At 43.9% G+C, this 24,221-nt stretch overlaps 1 protein-coding gene across 5 annotated transcripts in view; it reads right to left on the reverse strand.

The window, feature by feature from the left end:
* sipa1l2 (signal induced proliferation associated 1 like 2) overlaps window positions 1–24,221 on the reverse strand; it is a 581,962-nt gene that overhangs the window by 46,614 nt on the left and 511,127 nt on the right. For all 5 annotated transcript variants that reach the window (XM_068020936.1, XM_068020919.1, XM_068020901.1 and 2 more), the window contains one exon: window positions 4,585–4,804. In XM_068020936.1, coding sequence (XP_067877037.1) covers window positions 4,585–4,804 — 220 coding nt within the window. The remainder of the gene's footprint in view (window positions 1–4,584; window positions 4,805–24,221) is intronic.

A 24,221-nucleotide genomic window follows, 5' to 3' on the forward strand; every position in this document is an offset into this window, starting at 1 on the left:
GGCCTGAAGCTCTAGAATTGGTTACAACCATTTTACTCAAAACCTACATGGAACAGATCCAAAGGCCATTGATCAGGGTGTCTCCCTGCCAGATGGCGGTACATGCTGCCATTAATGCACACACCCGAGGCCCAGGATTGTCGATGGTCCTAAGCCACAGTTGAGTGATGGTGAGCAGTGTTTCACGGGGTGGAGGTTGTTGGGGGGAGCGAGTCTTGTGGGGGGGGGGTTGGCAGCATGGGCAGGGGTGTGGCTCTCAGTGGGCTCCCCCTTCCCGATGCCAAGTCCCTCGATCAGGCACTAAGTGCCTTTTAACAAGGGACACGCCCCCACTCCTGGGAATCGGCAAGCAACCTGCATGGGTTTGCTTGTGCTCCCGACATGGTGACAGGCCTGCCTGCCAGTGGGCTAATACCAGCGGCGGTGGGAAGAGGTCCTTAATTGGGCATTAATTGCCCACTTAAGGGCCTCAAATGGCAGCGAGGCGGGAAGGCTGTTCATGGGCCTTCCAGCCTCTGACTTAATTGGGGTGGAGGCGGGAACTTGCCCGATTAAATGCTCTCCCCGCCTTCAAACTCACCACGGGGTGCGCATAAAATCCAGCCCATCATAGCATGTTTTACTGCACGGTGCAGGGATTGTTATTGCTTATTTACAATTCATTATTTTGAATAAAGTTGATATTGTTTAGACAGTAAAAATCTATCTTGTCTCAGTGTCCCACCCACTTTACCGTTCAGCATGGTTGACTCTTTACTGCCCTCTGAAGTGACTTAGCAAACTACTCAGATGGCCCACCACCACTTTCTGGCGCAAACAACAAATGCCTGTTTTGCCAGCGATGCCCACATCTCTAATTGGTAAAAACACAGGCAGGAGCTTGCTGTTTGATGCAGGATTTTTGATGCTGGAAATATCACTGTTCCCATCATGTTTCAAGATTTGGCCTAGTAGAGATGTTATGCTTTGATGTGAACTCAGTCTTGGGATTCCAAGGATTAATTGTACAGAATCAACATTTTAACTTGATAGAGAAACACTATAACAATGGGGTATTTTATTAACCTCTCCCAAGAGGATATAGAGGAGACACCTAGACGGTTAGCCACATTAGTTTGAGACAATGGAGAGGTCACTAACATATTCCAACACTCCTTACTGATGCTTGCACATGTAATGCAAGAATGGCTTCACTTTAGAGGTTGGGAATTCTGCAGCGAGTAACTCACCTGAGTCTGCAAAGCCTGTCCACCATCCAGAAGACACAAGTCAGGAGTGTGATGGAATACTCTCCACTTGTCTGGATGAATGCAGCTCCAACAACACTCAAGAAGCTTGATACCATCCAAGACAAAGCAGCTTGATCAGCACCCCATTTAACACCTTGCACATTCACTCCCACCACCACAGAAGAGTGGCAACAATGCATACTATCGACAAGATGCACAGCAGCAACTCGCCAAGGATCCTTTAACAGCACCTTCCAAACCCATGCCCTCTACCACCAAGAAGAACATGGACAGCAGATGCATGGAAGCACCACCACCTGCAAGTTCCCCTCCAAGCCACACACCATCCTGACCTGGAACTAACTTGCCATTCCTTCACTGTTGCTGGGTTAAAATCCTGGAACTCCCACCCTAACAGCACTGTAGGTGTACCACATGGACTGTAGTGATTCAGGAGGATGGCTCACCACTAGCTTCTCAAGGGAAATTAGAGATGGGAAATAAATGCTCGCTTTACCAGCGATGCTCACATCCCAAGGATGAAATAAAAAGGAAACTGGATTGGTGAGTGTGGGTGCAGTGGGGGTTAGTTTTCCAGGCAGATGGTAGCTAGTTGCCTTGTGGTTCTGCTGCCCTATGCGTGGACACAAAGATGGGGGAGGGCTTGAGGTCACACCTTTGCCTTCTTGTCTAACTGAAAATGAAAGAAATATGTGATCTGCAGACACAAACTGGTCAGAATTGGTAAGGACTGTCTCCTTAAGCTCATTATTGACCAGTTTCAGAGAAATTAATGGTGATGAGGGTATTTACACCAGTAACAGGTAGCAACACAAGGAGCATTACAAAATAGGTTGAAATTCACTGCAATCGTTACTCTGTTCGTTTACAGATTTATGGAAAATAAATTAGTTTGCTAACTTATAACTGGCCTCGTTGTAACAGTGTTGATCAGCTTTCCTGTTAGCAGATAGGAGAAGCGCATAGTGGGCACACATGAGGTTATCATATCCAGTTCATGCAATGAGGGGTTTCATTGTTAACTCTTTTATTCACACTACTGTCCAATATCTAGTTGCATGATAGAGTTAAATCCTGATTGTAAGGGATATGGGGTCCACTTTGAGGAGACTTTTAAAAAAATTCTTAGGATGTGGGCATCACTGGTAAGGCCAACACTTATTGCCTGTGCCTAGTTGCCCTAAGAAGATGGCTGTGATGCGTTCTTAAAGCGCTGCAGTCTGTATGGTAAGGTACTAATTCTTTGTAGCGCTTCTGACACAACCGAGTGGCTTGTTAGGCCAATTCAGAGGGCAGTTCAGAGTCAACCATGTTGGTGTGGGATTGAGTCACATATAGGCCCAGAATGGGTAAGGACGACAGGTTTCCCTTATTTGAAGAACATTGGTGAATCAGCTGGGTTTATAATGACAATCCAACAGCTTCACAGTAACTTTCACTGATACCAGCTTTTTATTTCCAGATTTTTAGTTCAAATTCTCAAACTGCTGTAGTGGATTTGCACTCGTATTCTCTGGATTATTGGTCCAAGCCTCTGGATTACTTGTCTAGAAACATTACCATACGTTACAGTACCTAGTGATAATGAATTGAGGAAATATTTATTTATTTAGAGATACAGCACTGAAACAGGCCCTTTGGCCCACCGAGTCTGTGCCGACCAACAACCACCCGTTTATACTAATCCTACATTAATCCCATATTCCCTACCACCTACCTACACTAGGGGCAATTTACAATGGCCAATTTAGCTATCAACCTGCAAGTCTTTGGCTGTGGGAGGAAACCGGCGGAAACCCACATAGACTTGTAACGTGTTTCTGTCATGTGGGACAATGCGGAGTCTGGACCATGAGCCTAGTGATCCAAGACGCCATGGAGACAAAGCTAATAAAGAACTTAAGCTTTCCTCTTTTGGATTATAATGCCATCTCAACCCAGAGTAACTTTACAACCATATAACAGATTGCAGACTGTGTCTGATACACAAGCACAGGATGAGCTTTTTGATATTTAAAAGCTACTATTGGCTCGCACGAGTCTATGGATTATCAATTGGAATTATATGAGATACTTAAAAGAACATTTTCAATATCAAGCTTTCTAGGTCATTCTATCAACATCTTCATCAGTGGATTGGCAGGTTAGCAAAGTGTCTGACAGGGAGTGTTAAAGGCTGAAGAAAGCCTCCTGACTTTTGCCTATTTACATCATAGAACTTGTCTTAAAGTGGAATAAGATACGTGAAGCAGCAACAAAATGAATTACTACTGGTTGATCTCTCGTGGCAATACACAGAGGGAATCCAGACCAAATGTAGTCTTCAGATGAAGTGATGTTATAGAATTGGACCAGGCATAATTTGATCCCCATTTTAAAAGGCATAAATTCTTTAAGGGCAGAAAGTATGTCTTTAAATGCACCAATGTGTCATTCTGGCGATCGCATGTGTCACACCAATATGCCAATAACTCCATTTTGGTAATTCAATGTGTCGCATAATGTGCCATCATTATCCCTGTTTTCTTTAAAGTTTGAAATTAATGGGGTAAATGTGTCATTTTGGAATCTAAGTCAGTGGAGGCCAGGAAATATTGCGCCCAAAGAATATAAAGTGGAAATGGACAGAAAGACTCTGTTCCTCCCCATTGCTCCCCAAACAGCTGGAACAATAGTTATTCTCACTAAACTCTCTGCTTAGGTCTGTTTCACCACACTTCTTATAAACAATTACAATTCAAACATTTAGTTAAATGTGTTGAAAAGTTTCACTTTAAGTGCAATAGCCACTGCTGAGATATTTTCAGCACACCTGTGACTTTCTCCATGCTTTGCATAATATATGTGAATTGCTGGGTACTGTGAATCACACTGCAACAGTCTGGCGATTACTAGCGAGAACTGGTATTTACAAATATTCGAAAATCAGAACAACGTTTTCCTCTTGCAATTTCTACAAATTGCAGACCCACTCTGAAAGGAGTTGAAAATACTGATCAAACACTGAAGCAAGAGGCTCCAAGTGATGAGAGAAAGTGCCAGCTTGGAAATACAGCAAGATCAGCTTGTCCCATCAGAAGTCATCTGAAAATCTTCCAAAGTTCACAATAAGATGCACTTTTCTTGCTGTTCACAAACACTCTTGGCACTTGCTCTATGCAAAGATCCTCAGTTGCATGGGACTCCCTCTCCAGCAAATTTTGATTAGTTACAGTTTTAACGAGTACACATCCACCACTAGAAAATGCCCAACCAGCTATTTCACAGCAGGGGAAACATTATTTTATAGCATACTTTGTGATTAGCAGAGGGAGAAATGTTGCTGTTTACTCACTGCGTAGGCCAGAGGCACAAGGGCTGAGTGAGGCACGCGGGGGTAGGGTGCAGTGGTACGGTGGGGTGGTGCTGAATAGGATGTCATTCGGCAGTGCTTGTTCAAGCATTGAACTTCGGGAGCTGTTGTATGAAGAGCCTCGCCGATTACTGCATATGCTTTCATCAGAGAGCGTGCGATATAGGGACTTCCTTGGTGACAAATTCCCAGAAACAGAAATCTTCACAACATGGGAGGAGAAGACAACAGCATTAAATACAACCTACACTTTTGAACTGAATGTTGCAATACAATGGCATCTAAATGTTGTATTTGGAGTGTAAAGGAGTTCTGCATAATTTTAATTACATTAAAAAAGGTACTTTATAATCGCTCCCACAAAGGCTAACAGCACCTCTGATGCTTGATTCTGCATTGCTATCCTTCGCTGAAAGTGCTGGCTGCTGCTAGGGTATGGTTTGCCCAGGCTAAGAGTTAGCTTGCATCACTCTCACCTTGGAAGCAGAAGGCTTTGGGTTCAAGGCTCACTCCAGAGCCATGAGTACATAACCCAGGATGACACTTCAGTGCATTACTGAGGGGATTTCAGCAGGCTATCAGCAGTGTAGGGCATCATACCAAGTACTCACTGGATGTTCATAAATGCACACATTCCAGCTTCCCCCATTAACCTCCCTCCCTAATCCAGGGGCATTGAGACAAACTGCTGAACTCCTACTGCCATCTTTAATTGTGAGGCTGTGAAATGTGTTACCAGAGTCAGTGATTGAAGCGGGGACCACGTCAACATTTAAGAATGAGTTGGAAAGGTGATGGAATGGAAGAAGAATAAAGGCATATGAGAACTGAGTGGTGACATCGGATTAGGACTACTGCATATGTGCAGGGTAAACATCAGCATGGACTGGCTCTGTAGAGCAATTTCTATGGAGTTCTATGAATGAATTTTGTGCTACTCCACATTGAAGCTGGTACCAACCTGGATGGTGCAGTTACCAATCGAGCCACTGGGGACTGTCAATGGCACTGGATTGAAAGCAAAACTGATTGTTTTGTTTTGGTTACAAGCTCATTCACCTATCTGCTGTAGTTAACATTCATGAGGTGGACATTTTAATAGATTTTAAGCATATACAGAACCAGGAAAAGTATTAAAATTGTTTTTCCTTTACCCCACCCTTCCCTGTCTCTGTACTTACTTAAAAACTAACATCTTCCAGTGCCGATAAAAGATCATTTTCCTGAAACGTTAACTTTGTTTCTCTCTCCACAGATATTTAGCCTGACCTGCTGAGTATTTCCAGAATTTTCTGTTTTTATTTAACATTTATAGGGTTACTTCTCCGCCAAAACTTCCAGAAGTTTATAGGTTAATGATGACCAGCGAATTATTACTTTCTAGGCATCTTATGATGGCTGTACACAGCAAGCATGCAATGCATCACATCATTTAAATGGAACTGTCAGCTTTCAAGCTCCTTTGTAATACATGAAGAGCATGATAATCTCCACTGATGTCTGAAATTTGGAGGGGGTTGGGGTGGAAGGGAGTGGGGAGGTGGTTGACCTGTGACCATTGACAGGCTGACTATGTATCCTGAGAAATGCTTAGCTTACTGTCTTATAGCAGGTTTTCAGTAACTAATTATACATTACATACTTGCTGAATTTCTTGATAAAATCAAATAAAGCTTTTAAACCCTAATGACAGTGATGGCTCCCAGGAAAATGTGAGGCCAGCAGTCCTGGCAGTATTTATTAAAAATCATCCTTTGCCCCACTTGATTTTAATATGAAATGACTTTATTTTAATATCATGCCTTTCTGCATTGATCAACAGCATGTGATGCGCAGCCTTATTTAGATAACAAAGTACCAAGGATTTTGGAACAGAAAGGAAAGCTGTATCAGCGAAGGCTGTTGGTGCTTCAAAACTGACTCTGCCCCACTGTTACTGTCTTTGGTACATTTACTTAGCCTTTCTGCACCCAAGAAAAGGAAACTCTCAAGTACTGCTCTTTTACATCCTCATTTTATGCCTCTATCTCCTGCCAGGATATAATCCTTCCTTACCAACCCATGACTAAACAATTTTCCCAATTTTTGTCACTGGCCAATGGAACCTGTACCTCAGGGAGGTTCCCGTCTCCCTCTCCCAGTCCTGCCCCCACCAACTGCTCATTGGTTGGTTCCATCAACTGACGAAACTCATTCCCAACCATGGAAGTGGCCTTCATTGAAGGCAATAAGAGGGACCATTTGCTCTGTTGTGATATCAAGCCAATCCTAGTGTCTTGGCAATCTGCACCCACACACATTTAAAAAAAATTTGTGATTGGGGCATGAGCGTCGCTGGCACAGCCAGCATTTATTGCCCATCTCTAACTGCCCTTAAGCAGGTGGTGGTGAGCTGCCTACAACTTTGACTTGCTAGACCATTTCAGATGGCAGTTGAAGAGTCGCTGTGGGTCTGGATCACATGTAGGCCAGACTGGGTATGGACAACAGATTTCCTTCTCTGAAGGACATTAGTGAGCCGGATGAGTTTTTACAACAATCCAAGAGACTAGTATTTTATTCCAGATTGATTAATTAATTGAATTTAACTTTCTCCAGTTGCTGTGGTGGGCTTTGAACATTAATCCAGGCCTCTGCATTACTAGTCCAGTAACATTACCATTATGCTACCGTTCCCCTTTCCGATCGTCTCTGTGTCCCACAGTTCTGCCTTTGAAGGCAGCAATGTCCAGGTAAACAAGGCAGCGTAGGTGGCATCTGAGGCCAGGAGCACCACCTCGCAAGGCAGCTCCATTTCCGATAGTCTCTGCACAAACCCAGGTTGTGTGGCTGCCAGAACTCTGCTCGCTGTCAGGACTTCCTATTTGAGTCTGCCTGAGAACAAACTGAGAGCTCAGCTCAAACCAGCGATGCACGGTGGAGAGTCACGAAGGTGACTTCAACTTTGTACGGAAAGCCAATTTCAAATTATATTAGTGATCGTGTATCTCTTCTGATGTTGGCAAATCTGCCAGAAGGTATAAATTGAAAAATTCAGCAAAACCTGGGTTTATGCTGGAGAACTGCAACATTGGAAACTGGTTTGTAATTAAAGTGAGATATGAGAAAAAGTTAGTAAGACTACTCTCTCCGTTTTATAATATCATCTGCATGTGCTGAGTCGGAGCATGAATGGAGCTCACAGCACATACTGTTCGTATAATTAACATCCAGAGACTGCAAGTGTGGCAAAGCAGGTGATGACATGAGGTTCTGAGGTGGAATCATAAGCCACTTGAGCTCCACTCAGGCAGATTATCAATGGATGATGTGTTTTGTCATCAAAGCAACAGGTTTGTCATGGGATTGAATCTATTCTTATCAGGAGTTTCTTTTTGTTGGCAACAGAAAAGTAATCAAAGCTCAAAATCAGAATTGTCAAGAGGTGTGATGGCCATGGTTTTAGGTAATTGAAAACAAAGTTACAGCAAAATAGCAGTGTGTGAATATATAATAGGACAATAGAAATTACAGGTCATTTAACTAGTTGCTCAACATGTTATCTATTCTAATCCCAATTACTGTTTTTCCCCCAGTATCCTTTTTATATTTTGTCTTTTTAAAATAATTATTCAATGTTATCGTCTCTACAGCCATATGGTAAAGGACTCTGAGTGGTAATTATTCTGAATAAAGAAATGCTTCCCATCTTGCCCCTTTGCTCTTTTACTGATAATAGTTTGTGTTCCCTTTTTATCAATCCACCAATCACCAAAAACGACTTTTCTCTGTGTACCCTCTCAAAATCTTTCATAATTTTGAACATTTATATAAGATCCTCTTTATTTTCTCTGTTCCAGTAAAACATAAACTAACTACAGTAATAATGCAACTGCAATGCTTCTCTTTGTGGGTAGGAATATTCTTGAAGTTAACAGTTCAAGGTTGTAGCATTCTCACAAAAATCCAAATCAAAGCATTGCTTAAATGAGACAATATTAATCACAAAAGTAAGCTCAGATACTAAGGTTTATTTGTTCCAATCATATGAAAAAGTGTTTTTGTGAAATAAAAGTTCTCACATAATTTGAAGCTGAGGGGCGTAATTTTTTTCTGAGTTAAGCTGCTGGTGTCTGTGAAACAGAAGCCTCCAACACAGGCGAAGTATCAAGTGCCACCCTACATTTTCTACCATTTAGAATGCTTCCTCCCATCCCATAATTTTCATTCCCCTGATACTGGCCTCTGGCACCACACCCAATTGACAATTCTTTATTTGTGAGTCAGAACAATTAATGTCATCAGGCTATCCAGCTGTGCAGACAGAAGAACGAACAGTGCCTTTTACGACCTCAGGATGACCTAAAGTGCTTTACAGCCAATTAAGTATTTTTGACATGTAGTCACTGTTGTAATGTAGGAGATGTGGCAGCCAAGTTGCGCACAAGATCCCACAAAGCAGTGAGAAAATGACCAGATCATCTGTTTTAGTGAGGCTGGTTGAGGGATAATTATTTCCAAGGACACCATGATATCTACCCTTCTCAATAGCTTACATTTGTCTTTCTTCTTTCTTTTTCTTTTGGGCCTCCTTATCTCGAGAGACAATGGATACGCGCCTGGAGGTGGTCAGTGGTTTGTGAAGCAGCACCTGGAGTGGCTATAAAGGCCAATTCTGGAGTGACAGGCTCTTCCACAGGTGCTGCAGAGAAATTTGTTTGTTGGGGCTGTTGCACAGTTGGCTCTCCCCTTGCGCCTCTGTCTTTTTTCCTGCCAACTACTAAGTCTCTTCGACTCGCCACAATTTAGCCCTGTCTTTATGGCTGCCCGCCAGCTCTGGCGAATGCTGGCAACTGACTCCCACGACTTGTGATCAATGTCACACGATTTCATGTCGCGTTTGCAGACGTCTTTATAACGGAGACATGGACGTCCGGTGGGTCTGATACCAGTGGCGAGCTCGCTGTACAATGTGTCTTTGGGGATCCTGCCATCTTCCATGCGGCTCACATGGCCAAGCCATCTCAAGCGCCGCTGACTCAGTAGTGTGTATAAGCTGGGGGTGTTGGCCGCTTCAAGGACTTCTGTGTTGGAGATATAGTCCTGCCACCTGATTTGTACAGTGCCTTTAACTTAATAAAATAAAATATCCCAAGATGCTTCACAGCAGCATTATAAAACAAAATATGACACTGAGCCACAGAGATATTAGGTCAGATGACAAAAAATTTGGTCAAAGATGAAGGTTTTAAGGAGCGCCTTAAAGGAGGTAAGCGAGGTAGAGAGGCAGAAAAGTGTAGGGAGGGAATTCCAGAGTTTAGGGTTGAGGGAGCATGGCCACCAAAGGTGCAGCAATTAAAATCAAGGATGCTCAAGAGGCCAAAATTAGATGAGCGCAGATATCTCGGAGGGTTGTAGGACTAGAGGCAATTATAAAGATAGGGAGGAGCGAAGCTATGGAGGGATTTGAAAAGGAGGATGAGAATTTTAACATCAAGGCATTGTTTGACTGGGAGCTAATGTAGGTCAATGAGCACAGGGGTGATAGGTGACTGGGGCTGGGTGTGATTAAGACACTGAGTTTTGGATGACCTCAAATTTACAGAGGGTAGAATGTGGGAGACAGTCAGGAATGTGTTGGAATAGTCAAGTCTAGAGGTAACAAAGGGATGGATCGGGGTTTCAGCAGCAGATAAGCTGAGCCAGGGGTGAAGTCAGGTGATGTTACAGAGGTGGAAATGGGTGGTCTTAGCGATGGCGCAAGCACATGGTCAGAAGTTTATCTCTAGGTCAAATATGATACGACGATTGTTAACAGACTGGTTTAGTCTGTTGCCAGGGAGAGGGATGGAGTCAGTAGCTAGGGTACGGAGTTTAGTATGGGGCCCAAAAACAATGGCTTCAGTCTTCCCAATATTTAATTGGAGGAAATTTCTGCTCATCCAGTACTGGATGTCAGATAAGCAGTCTGATCATTTAGCAACAGTGGAGGAGTTCAGAGAGGTGGTGGTGAGGTAGAGCTGAGAGACATCAGCGTACATGTGAAAGCTAACGCTGTGCTTTCGGATGATGTCACCAAGGGACAACAAGTAGATGAGAAACAGGAGGGGGATAAGGATAGACCTTTGTGGGACAGCAGTGGGAAATAGTGCCCGGTGATCTTTTATGTACACCTGAGAGGGCAGAAGGGGCCTCAGTTTAGCTTCTCACCTGAAAGACGGTACCTTCTGACAGTGCAGCACTCCCTCAGAACTGTACTGGAGTTTTAGCCTAGAGTTTTTGCTCAAGACTCTGGAGTGGAGCTTTAACAAACAACCTTCTGACTCATAGGCAAGAGTGTTACCCACTGACCCATGGCTGACATAAGATGGTGGCCATCCCTTATCTGGTCCACACCAAGCATTCACACTCACCCTTACAGTGTGGGCTGCTGCATAGCAATCAACCTCCACCATCCCAAACAACTTTCCCTTCCCTAACCAAGGGAAACAGTGAAAAGTGACAATGCTTCGGCTGAGATCAGCTAACTCATCATAGACCAAGGATCCAACCTGGGGCCTTCCTGCTGCATGGTGGAGATGAAAGTTTCATCTCTGACCTATATGGTTAAGCTAGAGAAAATTGCTGTGTATTGAAGCACCAGCACATTCTGCCACAGAGCAGAGGAATCCAGATTTCAACCCTCACTGTCAAATTTTGAATGTTAGTTACACCATTCTAAGACCACCATAAACAGAGAGATGGTATCTCCTCAGATGTGGCAGGTGAGGGGCGGGGGAATTCAAAAAAATCAGATGGGGCCACATTGACCACACCACTCATACGTGCTTACATGTGATTGGCTAACAGAGACATTCGTGGTCAACTGGTATGTGGCCCAGAAGCATCAGAGGGGCAGGAAACTGGGGGATGGGAAGAGGCTGATGGGTGGCGATTTCAAGACAAGAGATCATCTTATGTAGCGTTAGTTTTCAGTTTACTACAACATTTATGTGCCCTTCTTATGCTTTGTTTAATTCAGATACTTTCCATGTGCTCAATTTCAGAGACCATTCCCAAGGGGAAGCCTCACTCCTTATGTGAGAGAGAGAGAGAGAGAGAGAGAGAGAGAGAGAGAGAGAGAGAGAGAGAGAGAGAGAGAGAGAGAGAGAGATCAAGGGGTTTAAAAGAAACTCTCATTATTATTCCCAGCTAACTGGATATATCACAAGTTCCCTTATGATTTCCTAGACTTCAGGAAGTGACACAATAAATATCACCAGTCTGTGGATTAGATACAACATAAACAATAGATTTAATAACATTAAAGAGCTAAGAAAGCAAAGATAATTCTATGATTCTATTCGAAGAGATTATCTGCAGATTTACCACAATACACAGATTATAACTACTACCTCACAGATGTAGAAAGCAGATGTATTCCACTGCTACAGCTCCAAATCAAACTGCACCTAACATAGGGCCCACTGACAAAAAGTTTATCTGGCAACAAGAGCCCAACTTCTCACTGAGACTCTTGTCCCTCAGTCTTGGAAGGACCAGTGTCCCAGGGAAGATGATCTCTGGTACATATATACCTGGTGTATTCTTTCAAGTTCAACCTGAAGCAAAGGGCTTCAGAAAGACTGAACCTACATTTATTTAGGTCAGGTCTGCATCTCTCAACTGCATCAGGTTCTTTCCTGGGATAAATTCAACTCTTTCTGATGTTTTTTGAATGGACATAGACATCCACCTTATTTATAGAACAATCAGCCTACTGGACTGTTTTTAGAACAAAGCCAGGAGCTGAACAAGAATGTGAGTAACGACTTCCTGACCTATACAACAGAAACATTGGGCCAGATTTTCAAAGTGGAGGCGGGAAACAAAAGCCTGGTTAGGTTTTTTGGCCTGAAACTTGCCTCCTTTGGGAAACTGATTCAGATTGCTACTTTCAAGTGGGAAAGCCTTCATTGGTATGGAGACGGGATGCATGTCCACATAGAGCCAGTGTGATTGAAAATGGCAGTGGGACAGATCAAGTGTGGGGTTCATGTAGACTTACACGGCAGCTATCATAGAGGCTGCTGGTTGTCCTGAGGGAGAGAACTGCCTTCCATAGCACCAGAGAGAAGGCAAGATGTCACAGGGGAGCTGGAGGCTTGGCAGTAGGGGCACGGCAGACCCTCACCTCATCAATGCCCATCTGGATCCAATGCTGCAGGCTGTGAGGGAGAGGAGGGAGGTCCTCTTCCCAGAGGGTGGCTGGAGAAGGCCACTCGTCGTGCAGCAGGGGCATCTCTCTGTTCAGTGTTATCCCCCACCACCTCCGCTTCCTCCTCCTCCTCCATTACCTCCTGCTCCTCTGCCGATGAGCTATCTCCTTCCAGGGCCTACTGTCCTCAAGGTCCACACCTCTCTGGAGGGCCATGTTATGGAGTGCACAGCAGACCACCACAATGACCAAGACTCTTGCAGGAGGGCATTGGAGGGTGCTTTCTGACCAATCCAGCCACTAGATTCACATCCTCAGAAATCCGATGACCTGCTCAATGTTGGGCCTGCTGAGAGGTGGCATTGGTTGTTTCTCCTCTCTGCCTGTGTCTGGGACTCCAGCAAAGGGGTCAGTAGTCATATCGTCAAGGGATTTTCCTTGACCCCTTGGAGCAAGGTGTGCTCTTTGGGGGACAGAGTGAAGGACTGAGGCAGCCTGGACTGGCGGAGGATGGAGCAGTCATGGCAGCTGTCTGGAAAATAAGTGCATACATGGAGGAAGCTCTTGTGGTTGCAGACCTTATGGATGTTGAGGGAGTGGAAGCCCTTCCTGTAGATGGATCTCAGTGGTCGGTTGCTGGGTGACTTGATGCCACATGGATGATCTCCTGCATCTGAAGGAATCCATTGATGCCATCAAACCTGAATGCCCTGTGTGACAGCACAGGCCCATCTGTGCCAAAGCAGAAGTTGTCCCTGCCCTCCTGAAAAGGGCATCCATGACCTACCTGATGGCCTAATGAGATGCCTGCTGGTCCACAGCTGATCCCTGGAACAGAGCAGTTGCATAGAGGTTCAGGGTGCCTGAGACCTTGACCGCTGCAGGTAGGGAACTGTCACGAGGGCCGTGAGGCCTCAGGTCATTGTGGACCAGAGCACAAAGGACCGAGACCATCTGCCGAGATAGTTGCAGTCTCCTATGGCACTGGCGCTCTGACATTTGCAGGTAGCTGACTCTTGGCCTGTGCACCCATGACTTGGATAGCGCCTTCCTCCCCTTGCAGCCCTGCCATGTGCTCCTCTGGCCTCCTGCTGTCCAGGAGATCGCATCTGCAGCAGCTCAACCTGGCTGCTCTGTCCAATTTCAGAGTTGCCTGTTCCTATCTGACATCCATCAGCTGGGCCTTGAACACTCACCAGGCCTTCCCGTGCCAACTCTAGCTGCCACTGTGATTCCAGCAGGCTCACTTCCCTATCTGGTTTCATGCCATTCTCCAATGTTACATTTAAGTCTTCTAGTTTCAACAATACCCAGACTGAGACACATCTGAGGCAGCTGAGTGTTATTTACTGCTTCTGATTTAATTTAATCCCATAGCTCTCATGTCCGTCTATAATGCTCACATCTTCACAACCCTGTCCTGCTCCCCGCATGGCGTTTTCCCCATTTGGAGCCTTTGAAAAGAGCTCCCTGCTGCTGACAAGCCTGTTAATGAACTCAACAGGCACGTAATTGGAGGCGAGCACCTGATTCGTTCCCTCCTTGCTGGCTGCACTTTGAAAATTATGCCAACCTCTGAGAATGCCTTCTTCAAATTGCCGTCCCTGCTCCCAGCTGGGTTTGAAAATTCAAACCTTGTCTCTGTTCCTGGGCTGTTGTTCAACCACTGGAGAGCGCAACTTCTTTAAAAAAGCGAACCCAGCTTTAACCCCAAAAGTACCATAATGAGAAAAAACAGACCAAGAGTAACATGCCACGGATAAAATAACTACCCCATGAGATGCCATTTCTCGGTTTCCTATAAAACAACACATCCTTCTACAGCATCCTTAATGTAGTAAAATGTCCTAAGGTGCTTCACAGGAGTGTTTGCAAACAAAATTTGCCACAGTCACAGAAGGAGATAAAAGGAGGTGAGGTAGGTTTTAAAAAGCGTCTTAAAGGAAAGAGAGGCAGAGATGTGGAGAGGTTTAGGAACGGAATCCAGAGCCTATTGCTGAAGGCATGGCTGCCAATGGTGGAGCAATAAAAATCAATGATGTGCAAGAGGTTCGAACTGGAGGAGCACAGAGATCTCATGTCATAAAACTCATGCCATTCTTCTTGAAAAGCAGTTTCAGAATTCACGATAAGCCATGTTGTACCATGATTTAGGTCTCTTGTTCTACTGGATAACACCCTTTATAGGTGACTCTCTATCTATTTATTTAATGCAAAGATGAGAATAATACAGCAGCATCTCATTAGCATCTACTTGTCCCCTGAATAACGTTCCCAGTCTTGCATCTGCACAACAGCAGCTTTTTCAAACATACTCTATTTGAAGACAGATGGAATGGAAGGTAATAGTCACAGAATCAGACACATGCAGTGGGTAGCAGAGGTGAAATAAATAGCCTGCTCCATTGTGCAAGTGCTTCAAGTTCTTCAAAACACCCTCTGAATGCCCATGGCGTCTGGGCTCTTGCTGATACTAACTTTTTCTAAAAGCAAGAACAACTGAAAGATCAAGGGCATGACTGTATAAAAAGACGTTCAACTGAACATGCGAGTTTGCTCAATAAGTTTGAAAAGAACAAACTTACCTTTGTACAGCACCTTTCACAACCACTGGATGTCCCAAAATGTTTTACAGCCAATTAAGTATTTTTGAAATGTCGTCACTGCTGTAATATGAAAAACATGGTATCCAATTTGCACCCAGCAAGTGCCCATAAACCATGGAGAGATAAATGACCAATCTGTTTTTAGTGATATTGGTTGAGAAAACAAGACTTGAATTTATATGGTGCCTTTCATGACTACCAGATGCCCAAAGCCAATGGAAGTACTTTTGAAGTGTAACCACTGTTGCAATGTAGGAAACATGGCAGCTAATGTGATAATCACCAGATAATCTGCTTTCTTTGTGATGTTGATTGAGGGATAAATATTGGCCAGGACACCGGTTTAATGTTGCATCAGAAAGGTGGCACTTCTGACCACATAGCACTCCCTCAGTACTGCACTGGAGTATCGGCCTAGATTTTTGTGCTCAGATCCTGGAGGGGGACTTGAAGTCACAAACCTTAGACTCAGAGGCGAGTATGATAGCACCAAGCCATGCTGACACTTATTACAACTTGCTTACATCCATCAACAAATAGAGACAAACTAACCTATTAAACAGGCGGAAAAATACATGAAATTAATCTATTTATTGTTAAAATCAGTGAGCCTTGAAATTTAACTTTGCATCTTATTTCCAAAAGACAGTAAGAAACTCTGTTCTTAATATCAATTCTGCAAATATACTCAGATGAGGTAATGCCGAAAAAAGTCATCTTTAATTGAACAAATGATGGTGGAAAGCATTTAGAGAATCTGCCTGCTGACAATAAACTTGAAGATTATAAATCAGTGGCTGACCCTTAATTCCACACAGCTGGCAAAAATGGATAAAAAGTGTGTGCAAGGAGACAAGGTGGTGAAGTGAGAAAAGGCAACAGGAATGACAAGAGACCATGATCTCAAGATAAGCACTATATACATAGACAGAGCAATTCAGTGGCACTTTTTGCATGGTTATCAGGATGGAGAATACTTTGCCACAAGTGGTGTTTGATGCTAAATTGATTATTGCATTTAAAGATGAAAGATATGGGGCAAATACTGGAAAATGGGACTGCGCAAAATTGGCTACTGAGAGGGGCTTAAATTCAGTGCAGGCAAGAAGGGACGAATGATCTCCTATTGTGCTAAAATATCTGTTTTTATGAATTACAGCATTAACTTCACTTTCTGAAAAAAATTCTAGAATTAAACAATTTTCTTTCTTTAAAATAAGCATCTCCTACCCAAAAATTAAAACACAAGTGGCAAATGAAGAAATTAATGTGTTACACTTGACATTTTTTTTTCCTGCAACAAAGTAATCAATTTCTGGTTTCAGTGGAAACGTGTTGAACTTTTGCAATATGTTCAAAGTGGATTCCTTCGAATTATGTGTACTTACTGTAGAAAACACACAATGAGTAATACGAAATTAAAACAGCTGATTTATATGTCGGTGAGTATGTGAAGAGGGACAAGGTTGTTCCTCTTTGTATGTAATTGTGTTTAGTGATTGCTAAAGGTCTAATAGGCAGTGTCATTTAATAGTCTGCACATGGAATGTAAATATGGTGTAGGCTACAGGATCAGGCCATTAAGATATGTCTGCTGAAGATAACAGCCATCACAATTCCCCAGTGTCACCACCTCTCCAAAACCCAGGCATGGGGTACCACACGAGTGAGCAGCGTTGAAATTTTCCAGTTTATCCATTTTATAATCATGTTCTCTCTCGTGTGTGTTTCAGTTTTCACTACTGCAGATAATGTTAAGGTGCCAGCTTAGGGCTGGAGCTGAAAATTATTCTATGAAAGTAAATGCAGAATCGGTCTTAGCTAGGATTAAGCTGTTCAAACCTGTCTGAACAGCTGCCCATCCCAGACTGCTGAAGGAAATAGGAGATGTATTAGATGACCTAATGGCATGTATACTGAGGACTAGGTGCCAGCTATGGCTTAGTGGTAACACTCTCCTTTCTGGATTGGAGGTTGTGCATTCAAGCCCCAGCCCAGAGACTTGAGCACAAAATCTAGGGTGTCCTGGCTCACATTTATTCCTCAACCAACACCTAAGACAGTTTATCTAGTCATTATCTCATTGCTGTTTGTGGGAGCTTGCTGTACAAAAATTGGCTGCCACATTTCCTACATTCCAACATTGACTACATTTCAAAAGTACTTCACTGGCTGTAAACTGCTTTAGGGTGTCCCAAAGTTAGGAAAGGTGCTACATAAATCCAAGATTTTTCTTTCTTTGCCCCACTTCCAATAGACTGAAGGGATGACCCAATTGAGTTCTTTGACAAAGTGCCAAACTAGTGGATGATGCCTATCCAGTAGAGGTTATGTACTTTAATTTCCAGACAGCCTTTGATAAAGGGCCACATCGATGCCTATTGGAAGAGGTTACATTATATAGTATTTGCAGTCAGCTAGATAGGTAACTGGTTGCAATCTCATAGGCAAATGGTTATTATGAATGGCAACGAGCATGGGGCGAGCTCATGAGTGGACTCTTGCAAGACTCTGTGTTGAATAACTGCTGTTCATAATCATTAATGAGTTGAATGAGGTTAACAAAGGAACCATTCAAAAGTATTCACTGAAGGCTATGCAGCAAGAGAGGAACCTGGAGTTCATACTGGATATATCACCGAAGGATCACAGCAGCATAACTAGGCTATTGGAAAAACAAATAGGGTTTTAATGTTCTCATGAAGGTTCACTGACCTGAAACATTAACTCTGCTTCTCTCTCCACAGATGCTGCCAGACCTGCTGAGTATTTCCAGCATTTCTTGTTTTTATTTCAGATTTCCAGCATCTGCAGTATTTTGCTTTTATTTTAGGGTTTTAATGTTGTATTGGTAAAAAATAGAATCTAAAATTAAGAATACTCTACTTAGGCTGTACAAAGCTTCAGCATGATCACACTTGGGAGCATCGTGTCCAGTTTTAATGCTCACATATGGTAGATTTAGAAGCCCTGGAGAAAGTACAGAGGAAGATGTCCAAAATTATATCCACTCTGAGAGCTTGTAACTATCAGGTTAAGCTCAAGGAGATGTGAGATTATCTCTGGAGAAATATAGTCTGAGAGAGGATATGATTGAGGATTGAGAAAGAGGTGATGAAGTCTCTGGTCCTGTCTGTCCTACAGTTTTGCAGAAGATGGATTAATTCTATCGTCAAGAAAATCCAAATGCCAAATGAGAAATATTAATTTCATCAGTTGGAAACTTATATTAGACTTTTAATGGAAAAAATCCTACAGTTAACTTTAAAAACCTAGCAGCCAAGATGGCCACTGTAATTTGCATCTGAAATACCAGGAGATTGAACCGGAGACAAAAGTCTAACAAGATATCCAGCCAGATCAATGTTTTGTCTAACTGAATAGATTATGCAGATCACCCTCGTTAGCAGGACAGTCAAAGCTATCTTGAGGCATTCATAAGTGGAGAAATCCCTCCAGGGGATGAACACTGACAACCCCACCTAAGAGAGATTTTGGGTTTTAGACTTTGGGCCTCATTAAATACAAAAGCGATTGGGAGAACCATATGACCGTCTGTCTATCTCTGGAAAAACTGGAAGTTTTGTTACACTCACAAGAGACAAGCAGTAACTGAGTGTACAGCAGCAGAGAAGGCTGCATGCTTCCCTTTCTCTCTCTCCAGAAAACATCAAGTTTGAAAACTATCTGTGACTGTGGACCCTCCAAGCCTTCAGACTGCAACAGCCAGAAACTAGGCGAAGAGAGCCAACTACAATTCTGCCTTCAAGAAAACCCTGAGCAAAGCAGGCCAACCACAAAGTGCACTTTAACCAGTGAGGACTTCAAGAATACAGCTTCAGCCGAGGACTACGGGATCATCCACTTCACAGACTGTATTTAAGTTCCATTTATTCTGGACTTCAATCCAACCACCAAATCTATTTTTCCCTCTGTATCTATTTATGTGTGTGTGATTCCCTTGTGAATGTGTGCGTGAATGTGTAGCATATTTTTTTATTATTTTTAAATCAGGGTTAAAGTGTTAACTTAGCTCTTTCTTGTTTAAACTCAGAAAACCTATCCAATTGGGTTCTTTCATGATCACAGTAAAGAGAAAAGATAAAACACTCACAGAGGTGGTAAGCACAACCACTGTTTAAAAAGAATAAACCCTGTTGCGGTCAAATAAGAAGAAGGGCAAGGGGGAGGCGACTGTGAACCCCTCCTTCACGGAAGGAGCCGTGATGAAAAAACAATGAAATGGAAAGATTATGAATTTTTAAAAAATCAACTGTTAAACAAAACTACAAGAACATGGCCACTTATACCACAGTCAAAATGGAGTAGCAGTCACTTGACCCCTCCTGTACTGGAAATCAACAATCCTGTCTACAAGAATGAAACTTATTAACCTCGTCTGAAAGAGCTCCAGGAAGAACCCCTCTGAAATTGAAAAGGGCACTGTTGCAGTAATGACTCTTATCAACATGAATGAACTAACAAAGGATTCTGGAGACCGACGGACTCACAGCATCAACCAAAGCTGAATAGATGTGAAATAGCACCATGTTAACAGAAGGGTCTCCATTCAGCCATCAATTGATAGCCACGGTCTCTACATCTTGGTCCATTGTGTGGTCACACCAGGGGAGCGAGCCATGTCTCTCCTAACAGAAACTCTATCGTAGGATGAATTTTTATCTTAAAAAGGTAACCCTCTGGAGAGAGATGGGGAGATCAAGCCAATACCTTCAGAAAGCAGTCCAGCCAAGCAAGGAAGCAGCCCTGCGACTAATTCTACACTTCAACTTGCTGCAGCTGAAAACTTAAAGTGATCACCACCTCCAGTCTGAAGTTTTAACCACCAGAAAATTTACAACACCACAACAAGTTCAAGACGACAAACACCCAGGCCTGAACCTTTTAAAAGAGACTGTCCTCCTGAGAAAATTCAACAGGTTTACCGGAAACCACGAACACCTACCTCACTTTAAACTACTTACCCTTTTTTCTCTATCTATCTATTCTTATGTGCATGTGGGTGAATGTGTGCGTGGTGAGTTTGTGACTATTTCACGAATTGTGTAAAAATAGTTACTTTTTTTTTAACCTAAGAGAAAACCTGTCATTTGTCTGTCTATTTGACCCGAAAGACACTCAGGAGGTAATGCAGGCAGCATTTTTAACAAAACATGATTGCAGTCAGTTGGGAGGTGGCCAGTGGAAACTACCCACACCCCTTTCTACCTGTCCATAACAAGATAAATGTGTTGGCTGTATGCACATAATATGTACATACTGTACATCCATGCTAATACTTGAAACATGGCCCAAGGGTAGTCCCAGTGACAAGTGATGTGGGCCTGTCTAGTCTCATCTGCATTCACCTCAGGGGGGACCAAACATAAGCCATTACGATTTGTCTATATGAGTGCACTTTAAAATTTAAATAATTAATTCTGCATACTCTTGATTTTCCATTCTTAAAATATGGAGCTTTCTATGATTGTACAGAGAGGTTGCAGTGCCTTATAGGTATTCCCATTACAGTACTGGCAATCTCCATTTTAAGGGTAGGTGCATGTTGGGCAGGAATAACTTCTCAGAATATTGCCATTTCACCCATCCCCCTGTGCACACTCACCTATGCTGGCTCCTGGTCATGCAATGCCTCAATTTAAAAATTCTTAGCCTTGTTTTCATGTCTCCCCATGGCCTTGTCCCTTCCTATCTGTGCAATCTCTACCAGCCCCACAACCCTGTGAGATATCTGTGCTCATCTAATTCTGGCCACTTGAGCATCCCCAATTTTAATTGCTCCACTATCGGTGGCCGATAAGTCCTCAGCTCTGGAACTGATTCCCTAAACTTCTTTTCTTCTTTAAGATGCTCCTTAAAATCTACCTCTTTGACCAAGTTTTTGGCCATCTGCCCTAATATTGCCTCATGTGGCTTGATGTCAAATTTTGCTTTATGAAACTCATGTGAGGCACCTTAGGGTGTTTTATTACATTAAGCTGCTATATAAATACATGTTGTTATATTTCATTTATTACAGTTTTTAAGTGCTTTAGTAGAAGAGTCTGATGCAGATATTGATTGATAAGGTTCAATATTTAGGCCAATGCTTTCCCTATAAAGACATTTGGAAGCTGAATTTTCTGAATGGTATTTTGCAGAAATTACGCTGATGTTACACTGGTTTCTGTGCCAAACCTAAACCCAAGTTTCCTATGGAGCTTGGTTGCCTACAGCAGGAAGTAAAATCCAGTGCAAATGCAGGACCAACATGGGAAATGTATCAGGCTTCTGTCTGCCGTCATAGCGCCTCACACTCAGAGCCTCTTGCCTCTGCTGCTCACCTTTCACACCATTATTAAGTAGAACAAGGGTATTCCTATTGTGAAGGCCATTCTGAAGTAGTCCTTCTGAACATGTGGGTTGAAGGTTGCGCAGGGCTCTGAAAACTTTTGGGTGCACTGAGGCTGACAGAATAGACCTTAATCACTTACCAAATACTCACCAAACAGATAGTTTCTTTCCCAACCAATCACCTACCTGCTTGCCTGTGATATCACACTTGATTTTCTTGAACGAGGTCGTTCCACTGAACTGAACAGAGGATCCGATAGAGGAAACGATAGGATAGGCTCTCCCCACTCTTTCTGAAGTGAAGCCCCACCCCACTTTCTGCGCTCTTTATGAAGTGAAGCCTCTCCCCGCGCTCTGTGCTCTTTCTGAAGTGAAGCCTCTCCCCGCTCTCTGTGCTCTTTCTGAATTGAAGCCACTCCCCGTTCCTTGTGCTCTTTCTGAAGTGAAGCCACTCCCCGTTCTCTGTGCTGTTTCTGAAGCGAAGCCACTGCTCGTTCTCCACACACTTTTTGAAATGAAACCTCTCCGCGCTCTTTTTGAAGTGAAGCCTCTCCTTGCTCTCCACGCTCTTTTTGAAGTGAAGCCTCTCCTTGCTCTCCGCCCTCTTTTTGAAGTGAAGCCTCTCCTTGCTCTCCGCACTCTTTTTGAAGTGAAGCCTCTCCCCGCTCTCTGTGCTCTTTCTGAAGTGAAGCCTCTCCTCACTCTCCGTGCTCTTTTTGAAGTGAAGCCTCTCCTTGCTCTCCGCACTCTTTTTGAAGTGAAGCCTCTCCCCGCTTTCTGTGCTCTTTCTGAAGTGAAGCCTCTCCCCGCTCTCCGTGCTCTTTTTGAAGTGAAGCCTCTCCTTGCTCTCTGCGCTCTTTTTGAAGTGAAGCCTCTCCTCACTCTCCATGCTCTTTCAGAAGTGAAGCCTCTCCCCGCTCTTCCTTTTGAAGTGAAGTCTCTCTCTGCTCTCTCAGCTCTTTCTGAAGTGAAGCCTCTCCTTGCTCTCCGCGCTCTTTCTGAAGTGAAGCCTCTCCTTGTTCTCCGCTCATTCTGAAGTGAAGCCTCTCCCTGCTCTCCGCGCTCTTTTTGAAATGAAGCCTCTCTCCGCTCTTTCTGAAGTGAAGCCTCTCCCCACTCTTCCATTTGAAGTGAAGCCTCTCCCCGCTCTCCGTGCTCTTTTTGAAGTGAAGCCTCTCCCTGCTCCCCGCGATCGTTTTGAAGTGAAGTCTCTCCTTGCACTCCGCGCTCTTTCTGAAGTGAAGCCCCTCCCCGCTCTTTTTGAAGTGAAGCCTCTCCTTGCTATACGTGCTCTTTTTTTGTAGTGAAGCCTCTCCTTGCTCTCCACACTCTTTTTGCAGTGAAGCCTCTCCTTGCTCTCCTTGCTCTCTTTGAAGTGAAGCCTCTCCTTGCTCTCCGCGCTCTTTTTGCAGTGAAGCCTCTCCTTGCTCTCCGCGCTCTTTTTGAAGTGAAGCCTCTCCTTGCTCTCCGCACTCTTTTTGAAGTGGAGCCTCCCCCCCCTCTTTTTGAAGTGAAGCCTCTCCTTGCTCTCCGCGCTCTTTTTGAAGTGAAGCCTCTCCTTGCTCTCCGCACTCTTTTTGAAGTGAAGCCTCTCCTTGCTCTCCACGCTCTTTTTGAAGTGAAGCCTCTCCCCGCTCTTTTTGAAGTGAAGCCTCTCCCCGCTCTCCACGCTCTTTTTGTAGTGAAGCCTCTCCTTGCTCTCTTTGAAGTGAAGCCTCTCCCCTCTCTCCGCACTCTTTTTGAAGTGAAGCCTCTCCCTGCTCTCCGCGCTCTCTTTGAAGTGAAGCCTCTCCCCACTCTCTTTGATGTGAAGCCTCTCCCCACTCTCTTTGATGTGAAGCCTCTCCCCACTCTCTTTGATGTGAAGCCTCTCCCCACTCTCTTTGAAGTGAAGCCTCTCCCCACTCTCTTTGAAGTGAAGCCTCTCCCCACTCTCTTTGAAGTGAAGCCTCTCCCCACTCTCTGCGCTCTTTTTGAAATGAAGCTCTCCTTGCTCTCCGAGCTCTCTTTGAAGTGAAGCCTCTCCTTGCTCTCCACGCTCTTTTTGAAGTGGAGCCTCTCCTTGCTCTCCGCGCTCTTTTTGAATTGAAGCTCTCCTTGCTCTCCGCACTCTTTTTGAAGTGAAGCCTCTCCCCACTCTCTTTGAAGTGAAGCCTCTCCCCACTCTCTTTGAAGTGAAGCCTCTCCCCACTCTCTTTGAAGTGAAGCCTCTCCCCACTCTCTGCGCTCTTTTTGAAGTGAAGCTCTCCTTGCTCTCCGAGCTCTTTTTGAAGTGAAGCCTCTCCTTGCTCTCTTTGAAGTGAAGCCTCTCCCCTCTCTCCGCACTCTTTTTGAAGTGAAGCCTCTCCTTGCTCTTCGCACTCTTTTTGATGTGAAGCCTCTCCCCACTCTCTTTGAAGTGAAGCCTCTCCCCACTCTCTTTGATGTGAAGCCTCTCCCCACTCTCTTTGAAGTGAAGCCTCTCCCCACTCTCTTTGAAGTGA

This window comes from Heterodontus francisci, chromosome 3, assembly GCF_036365525.1.
Source record: "Heterodontus francisci isolate sHetFra1 chromosome 3, sHetFra1.hap1, whole genome shotgun sequence".
Lineage (NCBI taxonomy): Eukaryota > Metazoa > Chordata > Chondrichthyes > Heterodontiformes > Heterodontidae > Heterodontus > Heterodontus francisci.